At 37.0% G+C, this 12310-nt stretch overlaps 1 protein-coding gene across 1 annotated transcript; it reads right to left on the bottom strand.

Annotated features, from left to right (window-relative positions):
- Positions 1-363: 363 nt before the first annotated feature.
- On the bottom strand, positions 364-12107 carry ANKRD7 (ankyrin repeat domain 7). The gene is given in 8 exon segments (XM_021699343.2): positions 364-497; positions 4691-4794; positions 6938-6987; positions 6989-7079; positions 7878-7984; positions 8820-8993; positions 9144-9258; positions 11878-12107. Coding segments are annotated over 8 exon segments (1005 nt in total).
- Positions 12108-12310: the final 203 nt, after the last annotated feature.

Consider the following 12310-nt stretch of genomic DNA (forward strand, 5'->3'; position numbering starts at 1 on the left):
TCATCTTGGTAATAAACTAAGATGAACTTTTTGATTTCCCAGTGCATATAAAAGTTATGTTTACACTGTACCGTAGTCTATTATGTCTGCAATAGCACTGTGTCTAAAAATATAATGTACATATCTTAATTAAAAATACTTTCTTGCTAAAAAAATGCTAACCATCATCTGGGCTTTCAGTGAGTCCTAATCTTTTTGCTGGTGGAGGGTCCTGCCTCAATGTTGATGGCTCCTGACTGACTAGGGTGGTGGTTGCTGAAGGGCAGGGTGGCTATGGCAATTTCTTAAAAGAAGACAATAGTGAAGTTTGCCGCATCAATGGACTTGTTTGCAAATGATTTCTCTGTAGCACACAATGCTATTTCATAGCATTTTACCCACAGTAGAACTTCTTTCAAAATTGGAATCAATCCTCTCAAAACCTGCTGCCGCTTTATCAACTAAATTTATATCATATTCTAAATCCTTTGTTGTCATTTCAACAATCTTCATAACATCTTCATCAGGAGTAAATTTAACGTCAAGGACCCACTTTCTTTGCTCAACCATAAGAAGCAACAACTCGTCCATTAAAGTGTTATCATGAGATTGTAACAATTCAGTCATATCTTCAGGCCCCACTTCTCATTCTAGTTCTCTTTCTATTTCTACCACATCTGCAGTTACTTCACTGAAGTCTTTAACCCTTCTCCTCCAAGTCGTCCTTGAGGGTTGAAATCAACTTCTTCCAAATTTCTGTTAATGTTTATATTTTGACCTCTTCCCATGAATCACAAATGTTCTTAATGGCATCTAAAAGGGTGAATCTTTTCCAGAAGGTTTTCAATTTACTTTGCTCAGATCCATTACACAAATCACTGTCTATGGCAGCTCTGACCTTACAAAATTGTACAAAAATATATTTCTTAAATAATAAGACTTGAAAGTCAAAATTACTCCCTGAGCCATGGGCTGCAGAATGGATGTTGTGTTAGCATGAAAATAGGCATTAATCTACTTGCACATTTCCATCGGAGCTCTGGGGTAACCAGGTGCATTGTCAATGAGCAGTCACATCTTGAAAGGGATCTTTTTGTCTGAGCAGTAGTGGGCTTTAAATTTTTCAGTAAACCATGTTGAAAAAAGATGTGCTGTCATTTAGGCTTTGTTGTTCTATGTACAGAGCATAACCGGAGTAGATACAGCGTTGTTTTTAGGGGCCCTACAATATTTGGAATGGTAAATGAGCAATGGCTTCCTCTTAAAGTCACCAGCATTAGCCCTAACAAGAGAGTCAGCCTATCTTTTGAAGCTTTGAAGCCAGGCATTGACTTCTTCTCTCTAGCTATGAGAATACTAGATGGCATCTTCTTCTAATATAAGGCTGTTCTGTCTACATTGAAAATCTGTTGTTTAGTGTAGCCAGCTTCATTATTTATCTTAATTATTATTAATTATCATTAGCTAGATCTTCTGGGTAACTTGCTAGAGCTTCTATATAGGCACTTGCTGCTTCACTTTGCACTTCTATGTTATGGAGATGGCTTCTTTCTTTAAACCTTACGCCAACCTCTGTGAGCTTCAAACTTACCTTCTGCAGCTTCCTCACCTCTCTCAGCCTTCACAGAACTGAACAGAGTTAGGGCCTTGCTCTGGATTAGGCTTTGACGTAAAGGAATGTTGTATCTGGTGATCTTCTATGCAGACTACCAAAACTGTCTCCACATCAGCAGTAAGGCTGTTTTGCTTCTTATCTTTCATATGTTCACCAGAGTAACACTTTTAATTTTCTTCAAGAAGTGTTCCTTTGCATTCACAACTTGGCTAACTATCTGGCACAAGAGGCCTAGCTTTCAGCTTACCTCAGCTTTTAACATGCCTTCCTCACTAAGCATAATCATTTCTGGCTTCTGATTTAAAGAGAAAGACTTGAGACTCTTCCGTTCACTTGAACACTTAGGGTCCATTATACAGTTATTAACTGTCTTAATGTCAATACTGTTGTGTCTCAGAGAATAAGGAGGCCGAGGAGAGGGAGAGAGAAGAGGAACAGCAAGTTGGGAGTAGTCAGAAGATACACATATTGATCAATCAAGTCTGCCGTCTGATATGGGTGTGGTTCATGGCCCCACAAGGCAATTATAATAGTAACATCAAAGATCACTGATCACATCACCATAACAAATATAATAATAATGAAAAAGTTTAAAATATTGTGAAAATTATCAAAATGTGACATAGAGACCTGAAGTGAGCAAATGTAGTGGGAAAAATGGTGCCAGTAGACTAGCTTGAGGCAGTTACCACAAACCTTCAACTTGTAAAAAAAAAAAAAAAAAGCAGTATTTCCAAAGTGCAATAAAATGAGGTATGACTGTATTTGGCAACTGAATATTTACTATCACCAGACATTTTACAAGTGATGAGGATTTAACTGTGGACAAAAAAAGTTCAAGCTCTCATGGATCTTGCAATCCAAAGGGCAAGGGGGAGAGGAGTAGATAATAAAGCACTGTAAGTGACAGAATGGCAAGGCAACCAGAGAAGGCTTCACTGATGTCCCTTACGAGGGAAGGAATGTCCCAGGATACAACGAAAGGAAGAGTCTTCCCCGGAATCATCCTGAAGCTAGACTGTGCTGGATGTGTTCAAGGTATGGCAAGGAGCATAGTGAAAACTATGTGCTCAGTATTTTATTTTTAAATGCAAAATTGTAAATTCCCTTTGAGGGAAAAAAAAAAGTTTAGCAGATTTTAAAAGATTACGAAAACATGCCAGAAATTTAACAGATGTTTGTTTGGGTCATGAGACTATGAGTGATACCTTTTCTTATTTCCTTTTTTCTTTTCTGTAATGCCTAAATTTTCTTAATATGTATTACTGTGGTATTTCTAAAAAAGAAAAAAGGTTTTGTCAATGAAAGTGCTTGTAAATAAAAGAGAATTTCCATTTACACAGGGTTATTTACAATGTTTTCCTCTATTTTATAGCTGACATATTAATATTTTTACTTTATTTAAATGCTCCAATGCATGCCTAACATATTATGTTTCAAAGTTTACACTTACGAATGCTCCATTCAAAATTCTGACTAAAAAGACTTTTGCTGACTATAAGCTGAACACAAATTGTATCCTTTCAACTGATAGTTCATGATATAGATGTTTGTCTTTTGAAATCTCTTCACATCTTCTAAGGTGAAAATTGTTCTCCATTAAACTTTTCTTCAAATGAGTAGTCAATGAAATGCTGTGACATTTCATTTAATTGCTCTTTCAAAACAGACTTTTCTAATTCAAGGCAGCAGCAAAGGACTTGTAGAAATGAGGTTATATGTCTAGAAAACAAGTAATATTTGTAATGTCTTCATTTGTGTTCAAATATTTTCCCTCCTAAGTATATTTCTTAAATTCTACGCCTCAGCTACAAAACAATTAGCATCAATATTTCTGTATTTTAGGGTCATTTAAAAAAATGAATAATTAAATTATCCCCTTGGAATCTGACAGAAATACAACCTTTAATGTTCACCATCTTTTTTAATGTGTTTGGGCAATTTTCCTGACCTAATATTTCTATTATGCTTCAAAACGTACAAAGATTAACATTTCATTAAGAACTGCAACACGTATTGCCATGGGTAAAAGGAATGGGGGTGTTTTTAATTGTTTAGCCTCAGGAGATACTCAAAATGTAAGAGTGGTATTTTTAACTTTCTACTGCTTTATTTCCCTAAAGAACTGAAGTATTAATCACAGAAATTCTTTACTTCTTATAGCTGTGTGAACATTATAAGAGAGAGAGAGAGAGAGAGACAGTAGGAGAGGAGCATATAAGGATGAAGAACAAGAGTCCAAAAAACAAAATTTCTTGAGTGTGTAAGATTAAGTTACAAAGGAAAATTCAGGTAAATTCTCTCTTAAATTCAGTCACCTCGAGGCAATAGGACCAAGCACTATTCTAAGTATCATAATGACAGATTTGAGGGGATGAAGAAGAGTGAATAGTTGTGACAGTCATATGATCTCCTATTGCCATCAGGTTCCCTCTCTGTCTTAAATTTCCTTTTTTTTTCTTCTTTTTTACACTATAGTTGAAGGGTAGGGGAGGAGTGTGTTTGCTGGTGTATTCACAGAGTATAACTGTAAAAATTTTTATGTCATCCAATTAAAAAAATGTCAAAGTAACATATACCCACCAAAAACCAACCAAACAAAAAAGCTATGTTTTACAGACCTAAATAACTCTTTGTTTTTTTTTAAAATAAGCACCAAAAATTATTTTAATAGATGCATAGTATTTTCAATTCACAAATACTGCTACCTAAGTTTTAAGTAATGATTAAGTATGTATTATATTAACAATTATCAAATATACTTAGCTGAAGTGTTTTTAGAATAAAATTAGAAATTTACTAATAGCTTTATATTATTAAAAATTTTGTTTTTTATAACTGGTAATTATCATAACTAGTCATATTTTGTTTTTTATAACTAAACTATGGATAAAAAGTATCTTAATCATTTGGTATCTCTTTACATTTTCAGTCAACACAGTGTCAAAATGTTTTAATTACAAAGAACAGTTCTTAAAAATATTTAGCAATTCAAAATTGGAGAAAATTTCTATTTCGAATTTAAATATTATTTAACTGAGTCCATTTCTAAAAAGCAAACCATTAAAACTATTTGTTTAGTTTGTATCTTCTTACCTTCCTTCAGTTCTTCTCTATCAAATGTAGTGCCCAAGGTTGTATCTTCAGAGTTAGTCTGTTCAACTTTCTTCTTTCCGTAACTGGCAATTAATTGATGATATCTATCCATAGAAAGAAAATATATATGAATTCCAGGATTCATAAATAGTTAAATTCATAATATATAATCATCATATCAAAACCTTAGATGTTAGCTAATGCCTTCCTAAGTATGTCTTACACTTGCTGCTGACCTCAAGCCTCCTTTCAAGCCAATTCCCTTAACAGACACCATTTTTATTTCACATACTCCCATTCTCTGGTACTTTTCTTCCTGCTATCACAAATAAACTACTAGCAAGGTAGAAAAAATAGCTTTAGGTTATTGTTGATGTATTAGGTTGCTAGGGTTGCCTCACAAAAATACCACAGACTGGGTGGCTTAAACAACAGACATTTATTTTCTCACAGTTCTGGAAGCTGGAGACCCAAGATCAAGGTGCCAGGAGGGTTGGTTTCCTCTGAGGGCTGTAAGGGGAGCATCTGTTCCAGGCCTCTCTCCTTGCTTTGCTGACTCTTCACCTAAAAGTTGCCCCTCTGGCAACAAGCACTGTTAGTGTCTCTGTATCCTAATCTCCTTTTCTTACAAGAATACCAGTCAAACTGGATTAGGACCCACTCTACTGCAGTCATTTTAATTGAACATCTCTTTAAAAGCCCTCTCTCAAAATACAATCATCCAAATTCTGAGGTACTGGGGGTTAGGACTTTTTAACACATGATTTTGAGGAGGGAGGAATGGGACACAATTCAGCTCATAACACTTGGCCTTAATGAGCAGGGGGAGGGGCACAAGGAGAGGGACAGAATCCTTAAGCAGACTCCCCACTGAGCGCGGAAACTGACACAGACTCCATTCCAGGACCTGAGGATCATGACCTGAGCTGAAATCAAGAGTCGGCTGCTTAACCGACTGAGCCACCCAGGTGCCCCTATATCCAAACTTTTTAAATGATAAGGAAAATTCCCTATTTAAAAGGAACAGGAATTCTTTTTATAAAATGAAGAATCCTTTCATAGCATAGAATAGCAGTAATTTATCTCTATACTTAAATTTTTATAACATGGTTTGCTTAAACCAAGGTAAAGCAAGGTACATATGTCCAGTATTGCAAAGAAAATATTGTATTCAATTATGGTTTATATATTTAATGGGTTTTGAATCCCTTAGTTTATAAAGTTCAGTTTAGACTTCAAAAATAAACATCTGAATGTATATATAAAAATTACTTCTCTCTCTCTCCTTTCTTTTTTTCCTCTCCTCCCACCCCTACGATGTCCATATGGAATTAATGATTAAAAGATATCACTAAAATGTGGATAAAAGGTGGAAGAACAAGAAAACAATAAGCTAGAAAAAAATACCTATGTATAATTAGAATTTTACTTTAAAATGAACTTATAAGGAAAATACCTTTATGTTACTTAACTTCATTAGCTATATGTAAATTTCTGTTCATTTCATCTTACTTTCTCATTGACTATTAAAATTAGAAATGCATATTTATACATGAAAAGTTCTGTCTTTTGGGCTAATGAGAATATATACTTAAGAATTTTGAAAACTTATCAAACTAAAGTTAGCTAACAAAACAATAATCAAAACTTGAATAAAATTTTTACATTACTCATGTGTAAAAACAATGAAAGAGGCTTGTGTAGATTAATCAACTTTTGCCCACCACTATTACCCAGATGTTTTATTATTGGCTATGTCACTATTTGCTGAAATCACTGTCCTGACATACTTCAAATTCCCATGCCCCTGGGAGTTAATCTGCAGACTCAGCATACCTGCAGTTCTTATATTGATTCGACCCTACAAACAGGTGAAATCAAGGATCCCTGGATCCATGTGGCCAGAATTCATAATATAGTTACCCCTACTGCAGAGCTTTGCCTTTGTCAGCTTTGTACTTTGGGAGCTCATGGTTCTTTCCTTATGATCAAATCCCATACAATTGTCAAAAGATATGCAGTACCGGGGCGCCTGGGTGGCTCAGTCGTTACGCGTCTGCCTTTGGCTCGGGTCATGATCCCAGGGTCCTGGGATCGAGCCCCACATCGGGCTCCCCGCTCAGCGGGAAGCCTGCTTCTCCCTCTCCCTCTCCCACTCCCCCTGCTTGTGTTCCCTCTCTCGCTGTGTCTCTCTCTGTCAAATAAATAAATAAAATCTTTAAAAAAAAAAAAGATATGCAGTACCACTTACACAGTAAAACCATTGAAAGAAGCATATTCCTCAGCTGTGAATCCGTAAATATCTTGGCAAGATAGGTCCACTTCTTGCTGAAGAAGAAGACTGACTAAATTTGTTGGTTCATCACTTAGAGCAATCATAAGGGCTGTTCTGGAGCAAGAGGGATACATAAACGTGTATTTACAGATCTTAAACATGTCTCGTACTTTTTTTTAAAAGTTAGTCTTCCAAATTTACCGTTCAAATGTAGACTATCAGGGAAAGAGTCAGGGCAAGAATGTAAAAAGTGGGGCAGATCTGCTCAAAAAGGTGTACCAATCACATTATATTACAGAGCCTAAAAATAAGAGTCTCTAGGAAGCAGCTAGCTCAATGTTTGTTTATTTTATTTTATTTTTTTAGATTTTATTTATTCATTTGACAGAGAAAGAGCACGAGCAGGCGGGGAGCAGCAGAGAGAGAGGGAGAAGCAGGCTCCCCACTGAGCAAGGAGCCCAATGCAGGGCTCGATCCCAGGACCCTGGGATCATGCCTGAGCCAAAAGTAGACACTTAACCAACTGAGCCACCCTGGTGCCCTAGCTCAATGTTTTTTAGTCCCTGCTCCCTGGAACCACAGTGTTTTCAAGATATCTCAAAATGCTAGGGAAGGGCATGTCTGGGGCTCTGGGTACCTACTCCCATTTAGCTACAGCACCTAGGATTTAGAGATTGAGTTTCTGTGTAAGATTGTAATTCTAATGTTATAAAGAATAATAATAATGACCTACCAATTTGGACCAACTGTTTGATTTTACAGAAACAGATCCTGGGAATCTAGGTAATTTACCTAAAATATATAGCCAGATCTTTTATCAATATCACAAAATGTACACACACACACACACACACAGATGTATTGTCTTGTTAGGTAGGTATAGTTGTAGGTCTTATTTAGCATTTATTATACCTTTGATTCTTATCTGAAGCATTTACATCTGCCCCTCTCTTCAGAAGATATTCTACCATTTTTGCATTATTTTCAGTAATGGCAAGTAACAGTGGAGTATACCCATCCTGAAAAGATTATTTCAAAATGATTATTTAAAATATTGTACTAACATTGTATGCCTTTTAGATTTAAGTTCAATTTAAGAGATAAGTGTGTTAGTAAGAAACGTCTGAATATACACTTTAATTTTAAAAAGGTTTTGATATATACCAAAATATGATTTCAGAGACTAAGAAAATAAACTGGAGTTGGGTCATTCAAAAATAAAATCAAAGTTTTTACTTTAGGCCTAATTCAAATTGTGGGCAAGAGCAGCCTGGAGTATTTAAAGCGAAGAGCACCTAGCATTTAATATAAGTATTACAAACCATCAATTCACATTTCATAATTTGTTATCATTGAGATTCCATAGACCTCTAAGGCTGACACTTATTTTGGGCTGTGAACTTAAGAAGCTTAAAAAAAACCCCACAAAACTTATCTCAATAGGAGAGTTGGATTACTTTTAGTATAGTAAGTGATTTTCTAATTTAACCCTAATATCATTATCCATGAGTATATAAATAAGACAGGCAAAAATGTAGGCTTATGATTTTTAACCAATATCAACTTATAGGGAAACCAGATATTTCTCATTTGATATAGGCCTTTGAACAGTTATCAGTGTTAAATATAGTATTGTTTTGGAGGTCAGTGTTACAGTTTGAAATGAAATGGACCAAGATCTTTTAAAAAGGAAAACCTTATCAGTGTTTGATAATCTCATTCTTCTCCTTTTCCCCAGTTTCATTTTGGAAAACTCACGCTTCATCTAACATGTGTTTCAACAGATATGAATATCTGCAATACATACCTTCTTCCATTGCTTTCTAAAATATAATGTTATTTTTAATAGACTACCTTATTTTGATCTTCAAGATTAGCTTTGTGCTCAAGCAATTTTTCAACTAATGAGACACTTGGGCCACAGACAGCATAATGGAGAGCAGTATTGCCATCTAAATCTGCCAGATTTGGGTCTGCACCATGGCCTAGAAGAATAGTAGCACAATCCTCCTTAGCACACTGTACTGCCTGTCAATACAACAAGAATAGATGAGTAACCAACTTACTACTCAGGATGCGATATATTAAACTAACGTTTAATACTATGCTTTAAACTATGAAATCCAACAAAAGTTAACTAGAACTCAAACGCATTCCGAAAAGGAAAAATGAACACACCTTAGTCAATGGAGACCGGTTTTCACTATCGCAGACATTTATTTTGCACTGTTTCTCAATTAAGAGAGATACAATATTTGAATATCCATTAGCACAGGCCAGGTGCAAAGGTGTTCTATATCAATATAACAAAACACAAAGTTGGAGGTAAGTCTTAGTTTGAGAAGTTACGATACTCAAGAACATGCCAGATCATATACTGTTAAAGTATTTGCTTCATGTACTTATTGATATTTATATACAAGTTATATTAATTATAATTGCTTTCTACTGAATTAAAAAGGCCATGCAAATGCCTTTAAGATCAAATATTTAACTGGTTTCACTTCAAGGAAAGTTTATAATGAGTTAAAAATACATATGTATGTATGTATGTATGTATGCATTGTATTCATCAAAAAATATCTAGTAAGCATTTACTATGGCTAGGCAGGGTTCTAGGTGATGAAGATACAGCAGCAAACAAAAGAGACAAAAATACCTGCTCTTATGGATCATACATGCTAGTGGAAGAAGTAAACAAAAAGCTTAAAATAGAAAGCATACCAGACAGTATTAAGTGCTAAAGAGAAAAATCAGGCAGGGAAGATAGGAAATGTCAGCAAACAGAGAACTTGCCATTGTACAAAGAGTAGACAAGGTAGCCCTCGCTGATAAGGTGATAATTAAATAAACCCCGGAAGGGAGTGAGGGAGTGAGAGAGTGAGAGGAAGCCATGTGGATATCTGGGGGTGGGAGGCGGGGAGAAGCACTTCAGGCACAGGAAACAGCAAGTCCAAAGGCCCTAAATACATTTCTGGCATTTCTGTGGAACACTAAGGAGGCCAGGGAAGCTGGAGATGAATGAAGGGAAAGTTGTAGGACAGAAGATCAGAGAGATAATAGGATGGGGGTACATGTCATGTAAGGCTGAATGAGCCACTGGAAGGACTTTGGCCTTGACCCTTAATGAGATGAAAAGCCCGTGGAAGTTGTTACCGCAAGGAATGACTCATTTCACATACATTTTATAGGATCTTTCTGGCTACTGTATTGAGAATAAACTGAAAAGGTTAAAAGACAGAAAACTAGTTAGGAGGCCACTGCAGTAATTTTGGTTGGATAGGATAGAGATTTTGACTAGAATGGTAACTGTGAAGGTGGCAGGAAATAGTTGGATTTTAGCTATATTTTGAAGGTGGAGCCAACAAGATCAGATGGATGATATGAAAGAAAGAGAGGAGTCAAGAATGACGGTAGGGTTTCTGGTCTAACAATTCAAAGAAAAGAATTTGGTTATTCTAGAAAGAGAGATGCAGGTCTGAGGAGGAAAAACAGGAGCATAGTTTGGGGATATTTGAGATGTTTAAACAGGGATGTGATGGAGCCAGTGGCTCTCACAAACCAATTGTTAAATTTTCAGGAACTATTCAAGCCAAATGACATCTCATTGGTAGCTTGGAATCGGGGCTTCTCCTCCCTTTGCTTTGCCCCCACCGTCAACTAAGAGCCTGTTATTAACATTTACCAGCACACCACAGTCTATCAGATATCCACGTTGAAGTGTAGTGTTTATATACATGACTCTAGAGTTCAGGGGAGAGGTCTGGCCAGAGATAAAAACGTTGGAAGGCACTGGAATACAGACATTTAAAGATAATCTCTCTTCACCAGGCAGGTGAAGATTAAGACACACAGAATCATTTCAAATTCCGAGCCCTCAAATATTTACCAGACAGGAAGAGGAAAAGAAATCAGCAAAAGAGTCTGGAAAGAAATGCCCACAGAAGTAGGAGAGGTGCCAGGTGAACCAAGTTTCCTGAAAGACAAGACATTATTTCAAATACTACTGATAGGGCAAGTAAGATACTTGGCTGAGATGCCAGCTGGGTAAGACTGAGAATTGACCCCTGAATGAAGTCATACTGAGGTTACCCATGACCCCGTAATGTAATTCAATGGAGTGGTATAGGATAAAAATTGGAATAATTTAGATAACTCTGTTTTTGACAGAGGGAAGGACATAAAACTATTGGCAAACCGACATAAAGCTTCTTTATAACCATAGCTTCTAGTTACCCAATTATGATGAAAAATGATGTTTTTCATACCCTATGACTTGAAAACTTCCCATGAGATTTTAAGGTAGGCATAGACAGTACATATTTGCTGTCATTAATGCCAAACACATAACTTCTTTGTTTCCTAATATATAAAATTACTTTTGTTTTTGCAGTAAGTGGTTGTGATGGGCTTTTTGAAGATATTCTGCAATTGGAAAAAAAAAATTATAGGAGATCCAAATTAAAAAGCCAATTGTTTTGCTGTCTCAATGTCTTAAAATCTTAACAACCACTGTTCTGGGAGGTCTCCTCTACTTTTTTCCTATTAGTACATTAATACTATGGTAAATCTTGGGTGGCTGGGGACAATATATATATATATATATATACATATATCAAATTAAAAACCAGCAGTTTGGGTAAAGGGTGAAGTGCCAGGTGGAGATTAATGCGGTGGGAGGAGTGGAGGCAATCAGGGAGGACACAAATAACCTCAAATATGCAGGTAAGCATTTTAAGAAGTAACAAGCTGGAAGTTGGGAGTGTGACCCCCTGACAATGTTATCAGACCTCTCCACTATGGGAAACTCGGAGTGACAACCAATGAAGCAGCCCAGACAAGTCCTGTTCCTGATTACAGGACCCAGTGGAGCCGGCTTCCTCTCCACACTGCCCTTCATCAGTCTGGTCACCTGTATTCTCTGTCCCGTATATTCACATCATGTTTCTTGAGCTGAAGGTATTCCTTCACCTTCTCCAAATCCCCGACTGAGGCAGCTTTGTGAAGTTTCTTTAAATCCTTATCTCGAAGGTTGTAGCCTGGCTGGGTGGGGTGATGAGTGCTGGCCCCGCCTATGGGCACGTGTGAGGAGGGGCTGTGGGGCTCATCCTTCCTTCTCCAGAAAGTGAAAAGCTTCTTCATGGCGGCACAGGAGACAAGTCCTTCAGTTGGATCAGGGTGTCCCTGCAGTTCCCAACGGCCCCACCTGCCCCTTGGCCCTGGCCCCTCCCTACCTCCCCCCCCCCTCACCCTCTCACTTCCCACCCCACCCCCCACCCAGCTCGAGGGCGTCTCTGGGCGTGTCTTCACCCCAGAGTCCAAGCTAGCCAGAGACCGGAAGTGGG

The sequence above is a fragment of the Neomonachus schauinslandi genome, chromosome 12 (genome assembly GCF_002201575.2).
Source record: "Neomonachus schauinslandi chromosome 12, ASM220157v2, whole genome shotgun sequence".
NCBI classification, from domain to species: domain Eukaryota; kingdom Metazoa; phylum Chordata; class Mammalia; order Carnivora; family Phocidae; genus Neomonachus; species Neomonachus schauinslandi.